Genomic DNA, 21,208 nt, shown 5'->3' with positions numbered 1-21,208 from the left:
TAGAATGGGAGGGAAAGAAAATATCCACCCTTGCTTTAATTGATTCTGGGGCTGCTGAGAATTTTGTAGATCTCTCATTCGGGCAGAAAAATACCCTTCCATTCCAAAAAAGATCGGCACCCTTGGCCGTTGAGGCCATAGATGGTAGACCATTATCGATACCTCTTATTACCCAGGAGACCATTCCTCTAGTATTATCTACAGGTCTTCTTCATAGGGAGGTTATCATTCTGCAACAGATAACATCTCCTATTTTTCCTGTAATACTTGGGTTTCCTTGGTTAGTCCAGCATAATCCGTCGATTGACTGGGAAAAGAAGGAGATCATTAAGTGGGGAGATTCTTGTCACAGTAAATGCATTACTCCGATTAAACCAGTAGGCTTAATCAATATACCTACTATGGAACCATTGACTACCCAAATACCCAACCAATATATTGACCTTAAAGATGTCTTTGAACCTAAAGAGGCAGAAAAGTTACCTCCCCATCGTCCCTATGATTGTCCTATTGAATTGTTGCCTGGTACTATGCCTCCAAGAGGCACGGTTTATCCCCTGTCGATGGCCGAGAATAAAGTATTAGAGGAGTACATTGCCGAGAATTTAAAGAAAGGGTTTATAACTAAATCCTCATCGCCCGCGGGTGCGGGGTTTTTCTTTGTATCTAAGAAAGAAGGGGATTTAAGACCCTGTATTGATTACAGAGGGTTGAATAAGATTACTATCCGTAATGCTTATCCTATTCCCTTAGTGACTGAACTATTTGACAGGTTAAAAGGAGCTACTGTCTTTTCTAAACTAGATTTGCGGGGAGCATATAATTTAATCAGAATAAAAGAAGGGCATGAATGGAAGACTGCTTTTAATACTCGTTATGGTCATTATGAGTATCGAGTTATGCCCTTCGGCTTATGCAACGCCCCAGCAGTCTTTCAGGACTTCATCAATGATGTGTTGCGAGACTTTTTACAAATGTTTGTAATCGTATATTTGGATGATATCCTGATTTATTCTAAAAACATAAACGAACACTATGAACATGTCAGATTGGTTCTTTCAAGGTTATTAGAGAATGGTCTCTATTGTAAATTGGAGAAATGTTTGTTCCACAAGGAAGAAGTGCATTTCCTGGGATATATCATTTCTAGTACGGGTTTCCAAATGGAGCCGAAAAAGTTAGAAGCCATTCAGCAATGGCCCTTACCAGTTGGACTCAAAGCAATCCAACGCTTCCTGGGGTTTGCCAATTACTATAGAAAATTCATAAAAGGATTCTCTTCAATAACAGCCCCTATTACTGCTATGACTAAGAAGGGAAGAAATCACAGGGAATGGTGTACTGAAGCTAAAAGAGCTTTTGATTTATTGAAAGAAGCCTTTTCCTCAGCACCAGTATTAAGACACCCTGATCCTTCTCGTCCTTTCATACTGGAAGTAGATGCATCCGAGTCAGGGATAGGAGCAATACTATCTCAAAGACCTTCGGATGATCAACCATTGCATCCTTGTGGGTTTTTTTCAAAAAAATTAACGGAAACTGAGAAGAGATACGATATAGGGGAGAGAGAGTTGTTGGCAATTATTTCTGCCCTTAAAGAATGGCGATACTTGCTTGAAGGGTCACCCATCCCTGTTACCATTTTTACAGATCATAAAAACCTCTCTTACTTCAGTGAAGCCAAGAAAATGTCTGACAGACAAGTACGTTGGTCTTTATACCTCAATCGTTTCAATTATGTTGTTACATACAGGCCAGGGTCAAAAAATACTAAGGCGGATGCTCTATCCCGCCAATATGAACCTGTTACTTCCTCCAATGAAGTTATGTCCTCTTTAATCCCTCATAATCGTATTGTAGCAACTGTCTTTGCTAAGGTCTCATCGGGATTAATAGAGGAGATCTCTACATTCCAAGATCGTACTACCTTGACTGTTCCTCAAGGAAAACTATATGTGCCATTAACCTATCGGAATAAAGTATTATCCCTCATGCATGACTCCAAAATGGCAGGGCATCAAGGGATACATAAAACCACATAATTGCTGGCGGAACGATTCTGGTGGCCTTCCTACAAAAAAGATGTGCGTGAGTTTGTCCTTGCTTGTAATATTTGTTCCACTACAAAATCACCTAAGGGTCGTCCTATAGGACTCCTTATGCCCTTACCTGTTCCAGAGACTCCATGGTCAAGTATTGCTATGGATTTCGTAGTAGACCTACCCCCTTCTAAGAACTACACTGTCGTATTAACGATAATTGACAGATTCTCCAAGATGTCTCATTTGGTTCCTCTTTATAAATTACCTACATCATCTGAACTGGCGTATATATTTATAAAAGAAGTGGTCCGTTTACATGGGGTACCCCAAGATATTGTCTCTGATAGAGGGCCTCAATTTATTTCTCGTTTCTGGAAATCATTTTGTGGACAGTTAGGTATCAACCTTAACCTTTCCTCTTCTTATCATCCCCAATCTAATGGGGTTACAGAAAGGATGAATCAATGCCTGGAACAATACATCCGTTGTTTCACTTCGGTTCATCAAGATGACTGGGCGGACCTGTTACCATGGGCAGAATTTGCTCACAATCATCATATCCATGAATCCACTTTACACAGCCCGTTTTTTATTAATTATGGGTTTAATCCTACAACTTTACCGAGTTCCATTCATTCTACCGGAGTGCCAAGTGTAGATGACACCGTTAGGAACATGAGGGAGACTTGGTTAGGGGTTAAACAAATATTGACTCAAAGGGCTAGTGTGTACAAAGCCAATGCGGATAGGCATCGGAAACCTGCTCCCACGTTCATGATCGGGGATAAAGTGTGGTTAAGTACCCGTAACATTAGACTTAAGGTCCCATCTATGAAATTCGCTCCCAGATTCATTGGTCCATTTCAGGTTCTCAAGCGTATCAACCCTGTTTGTTACAGTCTTCGTTTGCCCTCTAATATGAAAATACCGAATTCGTTCCATGTCTCACTTCTCAAACCATTAATTTGTAATCGGTTTACTCGTAATACCCCTCCTCCTCTTCCTGAAGTTGTGGAGGGACAAAACGAATATGAGGCGAGGTCTATTTTGGATTCTCGTTTTTCTAGGGGTAAACTTCAATACCTTTTAGACTGGAAGGGTTATGGACCTGAGGATCGTTCGTGGGTGGACGCTTCTGATGTGCACGCCCCCCGCCTGATTCGTTTATTTGAAAGGAGGCGTTCTAACCGCCCTGGGGGCGGTCCTTGTGGGGGGGGTACTGTCACGATACCTTACCTGTCATCCTCGGACCCACGCAGTACAGCATCCTCCTTCACTGAGCGGCACGGCACCTCTGACGCCGGCCGCTCACTCAGAGCGGAATTTCTAACTTCGGCGCATGCGCGCCACTGCCGTCGGCTGGAAGCCGACAGAATCATGACGCAACCACGCACCCGGACCTTTTGGGGGCGTGGTTTTAAAGCAAAACACACCACACTATAAAAGGGCTGTCTTGACAGCAGTAAGACGCCCTAGTGTGGTTCTTGCTAGTTCCCATAGTGCTCTTTATGTTTATTGGTATTCTCTCCTGGTATTTGACTTCTGGCTACTCTATTTGACTATTCTACTCTCTGGTTCCCTGTACTTTGGCTTGTTAATCGTTATTCCGTCTTCTGTTATCCCTTGACCTCTGGCTATCCCATTTGACTACTCTAACGTGAGCCCGGCCATTCTAAGGTCCGGTATACGTTCTATAGTTAGGTTGCACTCTGCGTGAAGGGGTCACTGTCGTGACAGTATGGGAACAAGCGGAAATCCGCGAACATGAGTATTAAACATAAGAATGTTTAAACGAAAGCAAACAAACGGTACACGTGTATGCGGATGTAATGGGAGCCAATCCTCATGTTTGGTAGACCCGAACGTGGGAACACCGCAAATGGGTTCCCACGTTTGCATAAATAAGCATGCCGGGTCTCGTAGCCAGAAGCCGGTGTCTCTCGAAACGGGAGCTGGGTCAGAGACGCTGAAGGCCGGGTCCGTGGGCTGCTGTTCCAAGCAGTGAAAATTGGCAGGAAGGACCGGAACAGAAGTGCTGGTTGTCGTGGAAATATAGTCAACGTTTCAGTTCGATCCCCTCGAGCTTTCCTCAATAAGCAAACCAGTAACCAACGTCATGCTGATGATTTGCATTAACAATGAAACAGCTGTCCATGAGGGGTTTACTGACTTTGCATCTTTTGTTGTTGTATACTGGTGTGCATATTTTTGTTTAACATTGTATTAACTATATATATAAATTTTATTTTGAAATGCAAATAGATTATGTGTCAAAATGGAAATAGATTACCAGCTGTTAAGTCCACATCCTTTACTTAGAAATTTAGCTGAAGAATTACGTAATATATTCTCAAGGTCTCCAGATAATATGTTTACATAAAGTTGTATGTAACATGAATGTACACATCTGGAGCTCCGCTTCTAAATATAAAGCCGAGTTGTGATTGGTGGTTTCCCTATATATATTTCCCATTGTCTTGGTATTTTTCTTACAATAAAATTTCAGCAACATGACTCTCTTCTGGATCCTGTCCTGCCTTGCTCTTTTGGGCAGCACCTATGGTAAGTGTAACTCAATATTTTATGAGGGCACTGTATTTATTTCAAAATTCTTTCAAATGTTGCTATTTTTCTCTTTACATTACCTTGCAGGTTGTGGTGTCCCTGCTATTAAGCCAGTGATTTCTGGATATGCCAGGATTGTAAATGGTGAGAATGCAGTTTCTGGATCCTGGCCATGGCAAGTGTCTCTCCAGGTATGACAAAAAAGACAGATGATGTTGTTGTGAGTTATAAAATAAAATATTATATCTCAAAATGCATTTACATTTACATTTACAATTACATATCTTCTTTCAAATGTAAAAGTCAGTTGCACAATCTGTCCTAACAAAACTACGATGTTCTAAATAGAAATATCAAAGATATTTGAATTTTAATTAGAATGGTACTCATAGAAACAGAGAAACTTAGAATGTGACGGCAGATAAGAACCATTCGGCCCATCTAGTCTGCCCAGTTTTTTTAAATACTTTAATTCCCTGGTCTTATCTTAAAGCTCGGGTAGTCTTATGCATGCTTAAACTCCTTCACTGTGTTAACCTCTACCACTTCAGCTGGAAGGCTATTCCATGCACCCACTACTCTCTCAGTAAAGTAATACTTCCTGATATTCTTTTTAAACCTTTGTCCCTCTAATTTAAGACTATGTCCTCTTGTTGTGGTAGTTTTTCTTCTTTTAAATATGGTCCCTTCCTTTACTGTGTTGATTCCCTTTATGTATTTAAATGTTTCTCTCATATCCTCCCTGTCTCGTCTTTTCTCCAAGCTATACATGTTAAAATCCTTTTAAGATCCAGCCTACATTTAACATTTTACAATATTAAACTGTCCATAATCATTAAAATGTTTATACATTACAGGTGAAAAAGTTAATATTTTTGGATACACTTTTAAAATAATTCAATATTTAGAAATAAAATATTAATATAAATATAATAATACTTTTTTGTATTTTTTTATATATTACCATATTTTTTATGTGTGGTACATTTTTTGATATTTCATTTAATATTTTGATCAAATATTTTTAAAAATATAAAATCATTTGAAAAGCTTATCCATAAAAATTTCAACAAGGCCATCGATAGCACATATTGGCAAGGGTAACTTAATCAATAAATTAAACCAGTTTTCATTCTTTATCCCTCCAGACAGCACTGGGTTCCACTTCATTTGATTACAAAAAAAAATAGATTCATGACACCATGGTTTTGAACCTATAATTGAAGGAAAAAAATGTATAAGAAATAATTAAAAAATTGTAAAATTAAAATCTAAATGTAAACAATGCCATTGTACTTGTTTTTGCCTACAGCAATCCAATGGATTCCATTTCTGTGGTGGTTCACTGATTAATTCATTGTGGGTTGTGACTGCCGCTCACTGCAGTGTAACGTGAGTAGTTATTTAATATAGCTGTAAAATATCACATGTAAAATATATGCAGCTTTGTGTCAAGTAGCAAAAACATTACAAATATTAAGTCTTAATTTGTATGAAAAATAAAGATTGTAATGCATAATGAAGACAATATTAACAAACATATTAAAGAATGTGCACTGCATTTGTAGTTGTGGTGCATTGACAAGTAGCTTTTTTATTTTTATTAATGTAGTGTACCAACATATAGCTTTTTTTTATTTAAATGCACATAAAACAAGAGCAGATTACAATATGCCATGGTATAATCTATATCAGGAGTTCCCAATCCAGTCCTCAAGTACTCCCTACCAGTCCATGATTTAGGGATTACCCTGCTGTGTCTAAAGTGTTTTTGTTTTTTTTCCCCAAAACACCTTAGACACAATTGAGTAATACTTAAATCCTGGTCTTTTAGGGGATGCTTGAGGACTGGGTTGGGAACCACTGCCCTATATGTTAATGTCATCCAAGGAAAATAACCCTACTTTTATAACAATTACATCTTTATTGAAACTCACACAAAGTTTTATACACATATTTGCTTGTATAGTGATCACAACAAGTGACAGTACGGACCTGTGCAAGCAACCAATCACACTATATAGGGTACTTTATCTATGGCCAGAGTGTAAGAGTTATTATATTTTAATTTGGTCAACAAGTGGAGGCTACTTACTAATGGGGGGAACTAGTGATCAGACTCCTCCTAAATACTATAGGGGCTTTAATATGGCTGAAAATGGGCTCTGAGACTCAGTGGATACAGCCCAAAGTTACTTAAAGTAGTTTTCTAAATATGTGGTTCAACGTAAGTTAAATGTATTGAGTTCCATTTTGTGTGTTCACTTACTTCACCATCCCTGCCTTGTCCAATTTTTCCAAGAGAGGGCTTCCAGACTACTCCAAATGGGTTGTTCTGCCACTGCTTTAAGTCTCCCATGTAGTCCACAGCCCTTGTTGTTGACTTTCTTGTAAACATGATGCTGGTTGTAATCTAATTAAACTTGTTAGTGATATCAGTTGCTATCCCAAGTCCTTACTGTTGTTGGATGAATTGTGGTTATTAGTAGGTCCGAGTCTCTACATAACTCCAAACGTTTTTAGTTCAACATTTAATAGATATTCCCTGCATAAATGCCAGTTTTATGCACATAAAAGGTTAATTAACAAACCATTTTAACCAGCTCAGAGTCAGGAGGCAGGTTGATGTGTCCCTACATAGGCAGGAAGGAGTGGCATATTATTATGGTTATAGTGAAGCTGTTTTGTGTAGGTTTACAGTTGGTTTTTGGAGTGCTTTGGGGAAAGAAGCATGTAGCAAACAAGGCACAAATGCCTCCACAGGTCCTTGCAGCCTATTTAATTATCAGGCTACTAGTGTATGCTCTAGTCCCATATTTGGGATATGAAATTTGAACTATACAGAGCAGCAGAAACCTTTATCTCCATATTATCTAAGATCCTGAGATGTAAAGTATAAAGCTGTATAATTTCTATATAGTTTTTATACTTGTGTATAAATTAAATGGCTTGGATAGCCTTTGATATGTTTTAACTGCAATCGTGGAAAATATATTAGTACTGCAAAGGATAATTGTCTAGTTAGTAGTACAAGTGTTTAGCTAGAATATGTGTATTAATATTTGTCATATTTTCTTTAACATCTTTTTATTAAACATTATCTTTTGCTACACTTTGAATGATTGTCATTTGGGTTACCTGTTAGGAAATATCTCTGCCAATATACCAGAAGCAGCTAATAATCTAAAGTATAGCTGTACAAAACAAAAGGGTTGGTTGTAAATGCTTACAAACATATGTGGGTTTGTTGGTGTCTATTGTTATTTTAACTAGGTGATGTCTATTGTTAGTGTAACTAGGTTACACCAGGACACAAGACTGGTAGCCATCTTGATGCTCTTTGAAGCTCATAGTCAGCAGCCCTCTAGGTTCTCCTGAAAGTTTAACACAGTAGGGATTGTGAAACACTTTGAATTGCGCAAAGTAATTCATCCAAAACCACAAACCACAACAAGTGAATAACCCTGTTATTGCTCAATGTCTCCTATTAATAATCTCTGGGAGATGTTAAAACACATGACAACCACCAATTGAGTGATTGCTGTTAAATGTCATAGTAGAGGAGTAGACAATAATTGTAGATTATGCTAGCTTTAGTGTACCTATAATCTTAATTTTATTAATGACAGGAGGCGAGTATTTGCTTAAGTCTCTCTTTACTAGAACTCCACAGCAGCACAGAAAACAACCAATCAGAAAAAAGTTAGGTACTATAAAACTCCCCTCCCCATGCATCATTTCCTCTTTCAAGCTGCGACAAAAACAAAATGAAAGGCAGAGAACATCATGGGGAAGAAACGAAGTCCTAGATACGATGAATATAACGATGTCCACCATCCAAATGTAACCGTCAAACTAGATAGTGTAGATGGACTGTAAACTGAAACGAGAGAAAAACAGAATCGAACAGGTTGATTATCCAATGAAATGTACTCTGAATAAACATGTAGGTACCCAATGTAGCAACCAAATTAATCTAATATGTAAATATCCCAACCCTACTTATGGAAAAAAACACAGACATAAGGAACAAGCGACAGGTAGCAGAGACAACGAACAGAGTTGCATACTTACCTGATAATCTAAACTATAACCTTAAACAAGGGAGGGACAAGAATGGGTGGGAAATACTCGCCTCCTGTCATTAATAAAATTAAGATTATAGGTACACTAAAGCTAGCATAATCTACAATTTTATAACATGACAGGAGGCTTCGTATTTGCTGTTTCAACGCTCAGTTCACCAATCCAACGCTGTTTGTGTCGCTGGTAATTATTCCAGGAAATATCAGAGTAATCCTAATTGGACATACCAAGTATGATAAATGACAGCAGATGGATCAAAGAAGATGTCAGTCGACGAAGCATCTCAAATACGGAACAAAGCACCATCCGCTGTTAAATCCATTGTACGTGATGTTGCAACCTGTTTCCTAGCAGACGATCCATGAGCTGGCAAGCTGACCCATCATCCAGTCGCCTGTAGTTGTAAAATACCGAAGGTCAATATCGGACTTAGGGTCGCAAGAAGAAATTGCCACCATGTCTCAACTCATGATCCGTAAGGCGGCTCCTCCGATCGTGCCAGGGTCAATCGGCGATGTGGCCCTGCAGGTAGATCTCCAAACTCAAAGAATGCGCCCAAGTCCACCACCAGGATCGCAATAGAAACCGAGGGGGATCTTACGTTCCTTCCTGTCCCACCCGGCGAGAAGTTGAAGAATATGTTAGCGCAAATCCAACAAAACGGCTCTCGTGAGGGATAGATAGAGCATAGACGGAGGGACCTCTATCTCCGAACCATGTTCATCAGGTACACGCTCAAAGGAGACGGGGCAGTCCTGCCATCCTATCCCAAGATCATAATGATCGGGGAAGTCAAGACAACCAGGGTTTCCGGTGTTACCAAGTGATCCCTACGTACGGCTTTACCTTCAGATCGGGTAATAGGCCTTCCCTAATAATGTTACCCGAGCAAGGCAGTGCCCGTTTGCTCCATGAAGGTCTCTGGATCTCTTGCCATCTTGACATGGGGAAAAAACTGTCTGCGCAGTTTGCTCGTAATGGTCTGGATATCCAAAACAGAAAGCAATCTCTGTATTATATGGTGCAGAGCATGCCCCAAAAAACCTGCAGTCATAATACCGGAGGACCATCCGGTAGCCGTACCCTCTCCAGGAGTGCGTGGAAATAAGCGGGAGACTCCCCCCCTGATACCTCCGAGTATTTCTCGCGTGTTTAACAGCGGTCCGGATCCAGTAGATCCATTACAGGAGATAGAATAGAGGGATCTAGTCTAAACATGTAATTCTTGCATTAGGCAGGCAGTCCATTAGAACGAAGTCAGTAGCGTGGATGTCAGCTCTAATTGAATGCAGAAGGTACGCCCCTCCACGTAGTCATCAAAGTCTCGCACAGGTACTAGCCTGTGTGATGAACAAATGGCCGGTACTGTAGAGCGTCGAGTGCATGAGAGAACCGCGCTCTCTACTACTGTGATCGCATACCGTGAGAGCGTCCGGCTGTCAGCCTGAGTGGGCCGCACCCGTTAGTATCCAACAGCAGAGTCTACCTCCGTGACCGGTTCTCTCTGTGAGAAAAGGCCCTCCCAACCTGTCCTCTGTATCCAGCCCAGTATCTGGTTGAGGACGAGTGAGGGCTGAGCCCCCTAACGACAAATCAGTATCCGGTTCTGTATGAGAGGGTTCGTTCTCCGTTCCTGAAAAAACGATATACTCAGATCGAGGTGATGGAGGGCCGCACCCTCCTGTGGTGCCAACTAGAGTCCCTAGAGATTAGTGGGGGGGACCAAAATGTAGGGCGCACCAATATAATGTCAGCGTAAGGCTGAGGGCACAACTTCTGGAACAACGATGGAAAACTATCAACCGACTATCCGGATCCCGTGCGCGCGCGCGGGGTCCAGGTAGACCGTTGGTAGTCTGAGGAAAGCTGGAGACGTTCTCCGCAATCCACGAGTGCCCGGGAGGGCGGAGGAGGTCAAGTCTGGCCTCACGACAACCCGAGCGAAAAGGAAAAGGAAGTCATGAAAAAACTAAAAAAGCAACAATTAATGTAGAAAAGAGAAAAATACCAATTCTACCTCGGATAGAAGGCAAACAGCAGGCCGGAAGGTAAGAAAAGTAAGTCCCACTGGGCAGGGCCAGGAGCCAAACTAACGCAGGAAAAACTACCGGACCTATAAGGATTCCGGGAGGCAGCTACGGAGTAGCTGGTAAGGGCAAGGAAAAACACAGCTTTCTCCCGTAGGTGTACCGGTCCTTGCCTGTGCGAAGTTCTCCTCGGAGATGTGCCATCACCGGTTGGAGGAAAAACGTGGATGTGTCCGGGGTCTTCATAAGAAACTTAAACCTCCAGGCCTGAGGTTTAGGGCCTTCACCCTTCCCACCATATTCAGATGGCCGTATACTTGTGTCCTCTTGAACACTATGGCAACGGTGTTTGTCTGGACACCTGCCTATCTCCATGTCACTGGTGGGCTTAGGGTTATCCTCCGTGATATTACCCCAGGCCGGCGGCCAAAAGGGGATCGGTACCAATAGTGTAGGCCCGTCAGTAGGGCACAGGCCCAGCAGACCAAACGAATGGACACAGAAAGGTAGCCAAGCAAAAGTCACCTACATAGCAGGCCATTGAAGTAGGCATCGACATAGCAGGCTATTCGATGGGGCACAGGCATAGCAGGCCATTTAATGGACACTGACATAACAGGCCCTTCTTATGGGCATAGACATAGCAGGCCATTCTTATGGCACAGACATAGCAGGCCATTCTTATGGGCACAGACATAGCAGGCCATTCTTATGGGCACAGACATAGCAGGCCATTCTTATGGGCAAAGACATAGCAGGCCATTCTTATGGGCACAGACATAGCAGGCCATTCTTATGGGCACAGACATAGCAGGCCATTCTTATGGGCACAGACATAGCAGGCCATTCTTATGAGCACCGACATAGCAGGCCATTCTTATGGGCACAGACATAGCAGGCCATTCTTATGGGCACAGACATAGCAGGCCATTCTTATGGACACAGACATAGCAGGCCATTCTCATGGACACAGACATAGCAGGCCATTCTCATGGACACAGACATAGCAGGCCATTCTCATGGGCACAGACATAGCAGGCCAATCTTATGGGCACAGACAAATCCGGCCAATCTTATGGGCACAGACAAAGCAGGCCAATCTAATGGGCACAGACATAGCAGGCCAATCTTATGGGCACAGACATAGCAGGCCAATCTTATGGGCACAGACATAGCAGGCCAATCTTATGGGCACAGACATAGCAGGCCAATCTTATGGGCACAGACATAGCAGGCCAATCTTATGGGCACAGACATAGCAGGCCAATCTTATGGGCACAGACATAGCAGGCCAATCAATGGGTTGTGTGATACCATAATATTATTAATAACATGTATTTATATAGCGCCTTCCAATTCCGTAGCGCTTTACAGTGGGTATCGAATGAGTAACGAGGACCTCTGAGTTCGGGTAGAGGTCCCTAAAATTGTAGAACCACAGGGCATCTTGTGATATAGGATCCTTAGACAATCGACCCCTTTTTGACAGCGTAATGCTGCGTGAGTAACTTGAACCGGGACTGGCAGTCCCTAAATGCCCAGCAGGCAAATAGTGGTATTCCATCTGTATTGGGTACAAGGGGGAGTTGTTCCAGTGACTATCACGTCCATGAATGTAAGATACTCTGAGCGATACTGTCCTTGAACTGAGAATAGGTATGCACATGTTCACACAGATCTGTTAGAACTTTCGCAGCGTTATATAGATACCATCATCATATCGCCTGAAGGGTTTTGGAACCACGGACTCTTCCAGGAGTAGGGTTAAACCATAGCCCTCAATGAATTCCCCCAATGACCCGATAAAATTGCACGGTATCAGCGCAGACTGGTCTCTCATACCAGTTATAGTCAGAGCCAGGTCTGTAGCTTATATATACGCCATGGACAGATAATGCCTCCCAGGTGAGTCCCATAGCAGGAGCAGAAAAAATATATATACTGAGAAGGATGTGAAGCCTAGAGATAACTGACACAGTATACACCCTGTACAGAGCCTATATAACTGAGATCATATAAACCTGTAACCCACAGAAATCTGTGGTATACCCTGATAGAGAAAGCACAGTAGACAGCAATATGCACTGTCCGTAAAACTCTCAGCAAAACTCACGTCAGTAAATCTCACAGCAGTCTGTGGTATACACTGTCAGGGAAACTAAATCTCGAAGCACACTGGCAGTAAAACCAAAGCTGTGATAAACACTGTCAGAAGAGCACACAGCAAAACTGTAAACTAAATCTGATGTACACTGACAGAAAAAACAGCAATCTGTGATACACCCACAGTACACCCACAGTAATCTGTGATACACCCTAGTCAGCAAGACACACTGCAGTCTAGATGAAGTCTGCCATCTAAAAGGCAAAGGGATGAGCTATATATATTGACCACACAAAGCATATAGAATATGTGGACTATTAGAAACTAAAAGATAAGAATACAAGTCATAATGTGGAATGGCAGTCACAGTAAACGTCTCCCATCATAACTAAGAATGCCTCGTGTGGTTAGCAGACTCTGTCAGATAGGGGGAGACTATGTAAGCTGATCTGAGTTCAAATCAGCATTGACACGGGCAGATGTTGCATGGGATAGTCAGTGCAACCTGTATGCTTACTGTGCCAAACCACAGTCCACTCAATACATAGAAATAAAAAACCATATTCATATTAGAGCAAGCGAAGGCAAACCTGATAGCAATCCGCCGGCCAGCAGGGCGACAGACCCGAGAACCGACCACCATGGAACGGAGGAGGGGCCGCGGTAGGTGCACTCTCCTTCACCCGGTCGGCTTCCCGCGGCTCTGAGAAGGAGCTGAGTGCGGCGGCGGCCACGTGGGAGAGCGGAGCGGTCGCCGGGTACTCGCGTCCGACCGCGAGTACCTCGGCTGCCGGAAGGTAGAAAGGGGTTCGGGGAAAATCAGGAGACAGCCAGAGGCTTAGGCTAGTCTCCTGAAACACCGACACAGTGCAAGCAGCCCGCGGGTAGTAAAGGCGGGAAAAAGATAGTGGGGTAGCGAGGGGAGAGGGTGGAAGGACATAGGAAGGAATCCCCAAGAAAACCCCTCAAACCCCCTAAAGAAAAGGGAAAGGACTCCCCAAAGAGACAGGGGGAGCAACAATTCAAAGGAAGGATTGTAAACATCATCGAAATATCTAAGTACAATACACATAAACTACATTAGCATGAGGAAGGAAGTATATATCACAAATATATGACTAAACACAAAAAATATATAACCTGAATATATAGAAGAAGAAAACACATGAAGCCAAATATTAACTAAGAACAACTAAGTAAGTATATAAAGATACAAAAAATAAATCCCAATAAATCAAGATAAAACCCAAAGCCACCAACATAAGCAGGAGGCAGTGGTACTCTGACCTGTACTGATGCGGAGCAGCAAAGAAAGAGGAAATGATGCATGGGGAGGGGAGTTTTATAGTACCTAACTTTTTTCTGATTGGTTGTTTTCTGTGCTGCTGTGGAGTTCTAGTAAAGAGAGACTTAAGCAAATACGAAGCCTCCTGTCATGTTATAAAATTGCCAACAATAGTGAAAGCCACTTTAATGATTACCAACTGGTCTATAAACGATTGCAGTTAACACTAAATAAGACGAAAAGGAACATAATTTTGAGTATTTGCCTTTTAAATGGCCCCACAATACAAATAACCTCAATAATACCTTCTTATTTTCTTGAGGTCCTTTACCAAAATGTGTCTCTTTCACTTTATTTGCTACTGGACTTTTACCAAGCTGAGTTCATAATTGACTTCAGTGTCATTCATTATACAATCTTTATGTTTTCAATATGCACTTGTGACAATTCTGAATGAGATAACTAAACGCAAAAATCGTATTAAAAGAAGAAACAAAATCCTGATCCCTATAGTAAGAATTGTTAAAAAAAAAAATATTTTAATTATTTTGTGTCTTTACAGAACTGCCCACCGTGTCATTTTGGGTGAATATGATCAGTCTTCTTCTGCTGAAGCCATCCAGACCAAGACTATTTCCAAGGTAATATAAATATATGTATAATCCACTTTTTGTATGCATATTTTGTTGATGTACAAAAATGTTATATAATTAGGTCTATAGCAAGTGTACATTTATTTACAGTCTGAGTGATTCATTTTCTTTGTAACCAATTTCTAAAAAAGTAAATGTACCTAGGGTTACCCCCATATCTGCTCCCTACCTTATTCTATACAAGACCCTATAGGGCTAACTCCTCTTTTTCAATTTCTAAAAAAGACCCAAAAAACAGGGTGCAAGAGAATACTGAGGCTGGACAACATCTCAAGTAGCTTGCCATTTGGTTGGCCCTGCTCAGATCTCAAGCTAGTTTTAGCGTGTGCCATTACAAGAGAATCTAGGCAACTTTAACAAAAGACACACAATTAAATTGTCACACATGTTTAAGAGAAACAGTAAACTATATGTAATTACGCTATGTAAAACGTAAAATACATAAAATACATGTTAGAATACAGACAGTCAAATAGACAGAATTATCTTTCAATATCTTCCTATCTTATTTTGCTTCGGAACTAGGGCCTAAAATATGTTTATATAAAATGTATAATTAAAAATTGTCCTGCTTTTTACAATACTTATTTTTACATTTCTTCTTACTAATATCTCCTAAATTATACCAACTATGCATCCGAATGATTGCACAACATATTTTTGCTTCCTTGTGCATATTCCAATAAAGAACTGTAAGTGTGCATATTTTTAGGGTTTATATTGAGACAATAACAGTAGATTTGGAGATTCATTTCCATCTGAACTGCAGTTGTGCTGGACTCAGGCCATTGGGTGATTGTCTGAAATACTGATTTCCCAGCTGAAAAAGTTATTTTTTGGTTCTTGATTTTGAGTGCCAATCAAGTGACAACTGACCAGTTGAGGGAAATAGAGGGAAATAGGGGGAGTAGTAAAACAATCTATTCTCCCAAGCATAATTTTAAATGATGATTGACACTTTGTAGACAGCAGTGACACTGTGTACTTTACCCTTGCTGAAATATGCAAAAATGTGAGTTAGACAAGATCATTGATTCTAGTGTGAGACTAGGTTTAGCTAGCTACTACTGTCAGGGGCCCTTGAAGGGATATACAGTTATTAAAAGGTTTTACAGTTGTTATACTGGAATATACAATTGTTACAAGTTTTTTTTTGGGGTTTTGTTTTTTGATAACTGGAGAAATATTTTTTTTTTTTGGGGGGGGGGGGGGGGGGAGTTAGGGGAAGGGGTTGAGTTCTCCAGTCCACCATCATCAGTAGTGCCATTACCTTCTAGAGTCTGAACACCTATACCTTATTCAAGAGGATTGCTGACACTTCCTCCACCACTGCTCCACCACCTCTGATACTACCACTATTATTAGTATTCAGCTTCAGGGTAATGGGATTAGCAGCACTAATTCTGATTCCGCTTAAAGGAGGCAATTCAATGTTTTTAGCATTTTCTTTAAACAAGATAGCAAAATTAAAAATATTAAATCAGTCTATTTTTTTTTAAATCCAGATATATTTCATAATGTAATTGTGGCAACTCGGAATTGGAATGGCAAGCATTCCAATATTGAAAATAATTTTGTATGTAATCACAGTCATAGTTTTAATTTTTCCTGATGTTTTGGCTGCCCAAATAGCATTCTCGATTTTTTTTTGGGCAGTGAAATTCAGCCAAGCAGAATAGCTGCATGAACTAAATTCTTCCATCACAAAAATGCTTTTGTATCTGCTGATGTGATTCAGAAGAACCAATTTGATTACACAAGTCTAATTAACAGTGCATGATCAATTGAAAATAGACTGAGAGACACAATTGCAAAGTTTTACAAATGCACAATTTCTGCTAGATTATTTATTTGCTTAATATGCTAAGTCCTGCTTAAACTGCAATTTAAAAAAAAAAAAACCTTCACAAATATTTCTGTAACTCTCTATGTATTTGTAATTTGTCTCTGTGCTGGTTTTTGTGTATGAATGTTTTTTTCTACTTAATATTTTGCTTAGTGTCTCTGTACACCTATGTGGATTGCTTAGATATGCATCTGTCTATTAGATTTTATGTAATATATTTTTCTTATTCTCTATGAAAACAACTAAAGAGATAATTTCAGTGTGTTCTCATCTATGTGTGTTCATATCTGCAGAAAAGTATTTGTGGTGTGATCAAAATATAATTTACACAATTAGAATTCATTGCTATACTTTTAATTAAAATATTTTTCATGTGGAAAAATATCATAGATGTAGATTTACACAATCTATTTGTAATTGTATTTAATTGAATGTCCATCTTATAATTGTATTTGTACTGATGCTTATAAATGAAATATGTTGTAGAAATATAGTTGTTATTTATTTTACATTGCAGATAAAAGCAAATGGCTATGGCCACATGGAAAAAGCTTTCTTTAAATGGAAGTACCAAGCCAGCTGTATAGAAGTACCCCTTGCTCTTTTATCTGTTTTATGTTCTCTTGGAATAGATTGCAGGCGATGCAATTAATGCTGGGTTTTATTCATGTTTGTGATTGAGATAGCACAACGTATAGATTAAAGTAGGAGGTCGTTAAAAACAGGACAGAACAGTCATCCTAGGATGGGTCGGCTCTTTAATATATGTTTAAAGTGTAACCATTTCTATTTTTGCATCAGGTTTTAAGACACCCCACCTACAACTCTTTGACCATAACCAATGACATCACTCTGGTGAAACTGTCCAGTGCTGCTACTTTAAACAATCGTGTTTCTCCAGTGTGTATTGCTGCAAGTGCTGATGCTTTCAATGGTGGAGAGAGATGTGTCACCACTGGATGGGGATATATTGATGCTGCATGTAAGCAAATTACCATTCCATAAGAACAAATCATGGCAGGATACATATTTCATATAATATACCTTCCAATCACCACATGGCCTCTATGTAGGGCTGTCCCAGTGTAGTGCTACTGCTGGTTGTGGTTTTTATGAATATGGGATCACACCGACAGGGAAAGTAATAATTTTCTGATTTGGCTTTGCTATATTTTCTCTTAGCTCTGGGTTGGTTGGTTTGTCCACTCTGGACTTTTGTTCACGGTTGAGAGATCAAATTCCCTCTACACAAGAGACACTGCAACCCCAAACGATCATTTTAACTTTGTTAGGCATCATCAGTGAGGCATAGCTGATATCTCTCTAGGCACATTGAGCAAGGGGTCCACATCTGGATTACTCTTTAAAGTTATGGAGAGCAAAAAACAAGGAGCAAGAGTGTACTGAGAATAGACAGCAGCTTAAATAGCCTTACTCCCCTAGATAGGTAAAATCTGTGGTAATTATGTATATTTTTATTCATGTGACAGTGTAGTTGTTACTAAAATATGCCCAGCTTGTTTGGCGTTTTTTATGTGACTTTTTCTTCTTTTCTACCTCCCCCACCTCATGTATTGTTGGCACTTTTTTTCTCTGCTACTTGTCTATTATTGGTTTATGCTTTGGATATATTTTTGAATTGTAATAAAGAGCTAATTGTATTAGCTCTATTGTATTATCCCCTTGTTAGAGTGCACAGTTGGGAGATTGTTGTTCATTTCTGGGGGTGGGTGCTTAAGGGGGGAGGTTACTACATAGTGCACCCCTAAAAACATTACTGCTTAGCTATCCTACATTTTAGTGGGGAAAAAGTGGCCAATGGTACTTTGAACTGTAGAGCACTGGTTTATTTGGTATCCTAATGTCTCCAATGTTGTTTTATTTGTTCCCCACTTTCCATAAATGGAGTGAGCAAGTAAGCAAGTAAGAGGAGACATTGTTCATATGCATTTCATTGTTTTTGAGCCTAATCATCCAAATTAATATAGCATTTTTTTTATTCACATAACAATGTAAGTTAAAATGTAAAGTAAAGAAATTGAATGACCTGTAGCTACATTTTGGATGATTGAATGACCTGTAGCTACATTTTGTGTAAATCCCAGAGGTGCCAGTTTCACTTTAATAGTGGCATTATTAAATTGTGTGTATCCTTTTTTATTTTTTCCGCAATAATTATATGTTTTTGAGTTTTTATTAGACATTTTCAGTAATAATTTAGTGAACATAATTTAAGATACATGTTGTTATCCTCTGGCTTGTGTGCTTTTGCTTTTTATTATTGCAAAGACACAACTAACCCTAAAGTATTTTTGGTTTCTCTAGCACGTGTTACTCCAACCAAACTGCAACAGGTGGCTCTGCCTCTTCTAAACAACAGTGACTGCCAGAGATACTGGGGAAGCAAAATCCTGAGCACCATGGTTTGTGCTGGCGCTTCTGGAGCCTCCTCCTGCATGGTACACTGTTTTTTTGTTGCTGTTGTTGTTTTGTTTTTAAATAATAACATTGTTAATGTAACCATAAAACAGCACAAACACACAACAGATTATAAGAAAACTCACAAAAATGTTATGTACAAGGAAAGGTGGGTCAAACTGTACCACAGTTTACCTATTCTTATACGGTTAGAATATTGGCTTCAAGTGCAGCCTCGCAGCTTTAATTTGAGGAAGGGTTAAGGAATTACAGCTATTTAATATGTAGTCCCCTTATTTTTCAAGGTAGATAAAAAGCCCTTCACAGCATCCAGCCAAGTGAAGAACACTCTTCAGGATGTAAGCATATTATTATCCAAGTCTACCATAAAGAGAAGACTTCATGAGAGCAAATACAGAGGGTTCATCACAAGTTGCAAACACTTCAAAAGCATAGAAAGGTTAGATTAGACTTCCCAAAAAACACCTAAAACAACCAACCCAGTTCTGGAACAGCATTCTGTGGACAGATGAAACTATGATCAACCTGTACCATAACGATGGGATGAAAAAAGTATGGAAAAAGGTTGGAATGGTTCGTGATCCAAAGCATACCACATAATTTGTAAAATACTGTGGCATAGCATGGGCATGCATGGCTTCCAGTGGCACTGGGTCACTAGTGTTTAATGATGATGTGACAGAAGAGAGAAGCAACCAGATGAATTCTGAAGTGTATAGGGATATATTGTCTGCTCATATTCAGTCAAATTCAGCAAAGGGATTAATTGGACGACGATTCACATTACAGATGGACAATGACAAAAACATTCTGCAAATGCAGCCTAGGAATTTTTTAAGGCAAAGAAGGGGAATATTCTGCAATGGCCGAGTCAATCACCAGTTCTCTACCTGATTAAGCATGCATTTCTCTTGCTGAAGACAAAACTTAAGGCAGAAACACACACAGACAAACAAGTACTGAATACAGCTGCAGTAAAGGCCTAGCAAAGCATCATAAAGGAAAAAAAAAACAGCATTTGGTGATATCCATGCATTAGAGACTTCAAGCAGTCATTGACCGCAAAGCATTCTCCATAGTATTTATGATTATGTTAATTTGTCCAATTACATTAAAGCCCCTAAAAGATGGGACTGTGTATGGAAATGGTTGCAATTCCTAAACATTTCATGCAATAATTTTTTTTCAAATCCATTGTGATGGTGTACAGGGCCAAAAGGATGACAATTGTGTCATTTTCAAAATATTTCTGGACCTTATTGTATGTGCATTAGCAAGATTGTATTTAGACTAGACTATATTAAAAAAGAGGAATATTCATATTAAAAAAAAAAAAAAGTACATGCCAAATTCATTTTCGATACATAGATATGTTTACTTCTTATAATTTTTGACTTTATTATCTACTAACTAATCCATTTTGCCTTCAGGGTGACTCTGGTGGACCTCTTGTATGCCAAAGAAATGGAGCTTGGACTCTGGCCGGAATTGTGTCCTGGGGAAGTTCCACCTGCTCCACATCATCCCCTGGAGTTTACGCTCGTGTCACAGTTCTCAGATCCTGGATTGATCAGACTGTTGCTGCTAATTAAATATTTATGTACATGTATGTTTGAACTACCAATAAAAGGTTAATGCACAATATGATTAGAGTTTTTTATGAAACAAATAAAAGAACTGCTAATTATGTAAATTCAGCCATCATAGTTAAATTAGAAGACAGGTTTTAGTACAAATAATAAAACAAAAAGTTCTGTGTGATGGTTCTATTCTTAAGATTTTTTGGCATAACATTAATCCTGAATATATATTTAAATGTGTATGGATTAGCTGCATAATATTTGATACCCGCAGTACATGCAAAACGTAAAGCATTTATCTCAGATTTCACTAGACCAACAATTTCACTCTTAAATTTTGTTTCTGAAATTAATTTGCTTAATGATGATCAGTGTACAGCAGAATTTTTTTCTTTTTCTTTTTTTTTCTTTTTTTTCTTGAGTACATAGCAAGAAAGACCTACAGATTTGAAAATACAAATTACTATTACAATAACCGTACAGCTGGAAACAGTATTTTATGTAATCACTTATATCATACTAAGAATTCAATCAAATTTATACAGTTGACAGGACAGTTTCTGTATCTTTGGAGGAACTAT

At 39.6% G+C, this 21,208-nt stretch overlaps 1 protein-coding gene across 1 annotated transcript; it reads left to right on the top strand.

The window, feature by feature from the left end:
• The first annotated feature begins 4,514 nt into the window (after positions 1 to 4,514).
• Positions 4,515 to 20,689, top strand: LOC134579173 (chymotrypsinogen A-like). Its single transcript, XM_063438364.1, has 7 exons — positions 4,515 to 4,604; positions 4,695 to 4,798; positions 5,920 to 5,999; positions 14,672 to 14,750; positions 17,410 to 17,590; positions 18,934 to 19,067; positions 20,478 to 20,689. Exons 1-7 carry the CDS (start codon positions 4,553 to 4,555, stop codon positions 20,637 to 20,639), a joined length of 792 nt encoding a protein of 263 aa, XP_063294434.1. The 5' UTR covers positions 4,515 to 4,552; the 3' UTR covers positions 20,640 to 20,689.
• Positions 20,690 to 21,208: the final 519 nt, after the last annotated feature.

This window comes from Pelobates fuscus, chromosome 12, assembly GCF_036172605.1.
Source record: "Pelobates fuscus isolate aPelFus1 chromosome 12, aPelFus1.pri, whole genome shotgun sequence".
Lineage (NCBI taxonomy): Eukaryota > Metazoa > Chordata > Amphibia > Anura > Pelobatidae > Pelobates > Pelobates fuscus.
This window is presented reverse-complemented; position numbering and strand designations above follow the sequence as displayed.

Coding starts and splice junctions, on each gene's coding strand:
- LOC134579173 (XM_063438364.1), top strand. CDS start 4,553: ATGACTCTCTTCTGGATCCTGTCCTGCCTTGCTCTTTTGGGCAGCACC. Junction 6,000..14,671: donor GCCGCTCACTGCAGTGTAAC/GTGAGTAGTTAT, acceptor GTGTCTTTACAG/AACTGCCCACCGTGTCATTT. Junction 19,068..20,477: donor CTGGAGCCTCCTCCTGCATG/GTACACTGTTTT, acceptor TTTTGCCTTCAG/GGTGACTCTGGTGGACCTCT.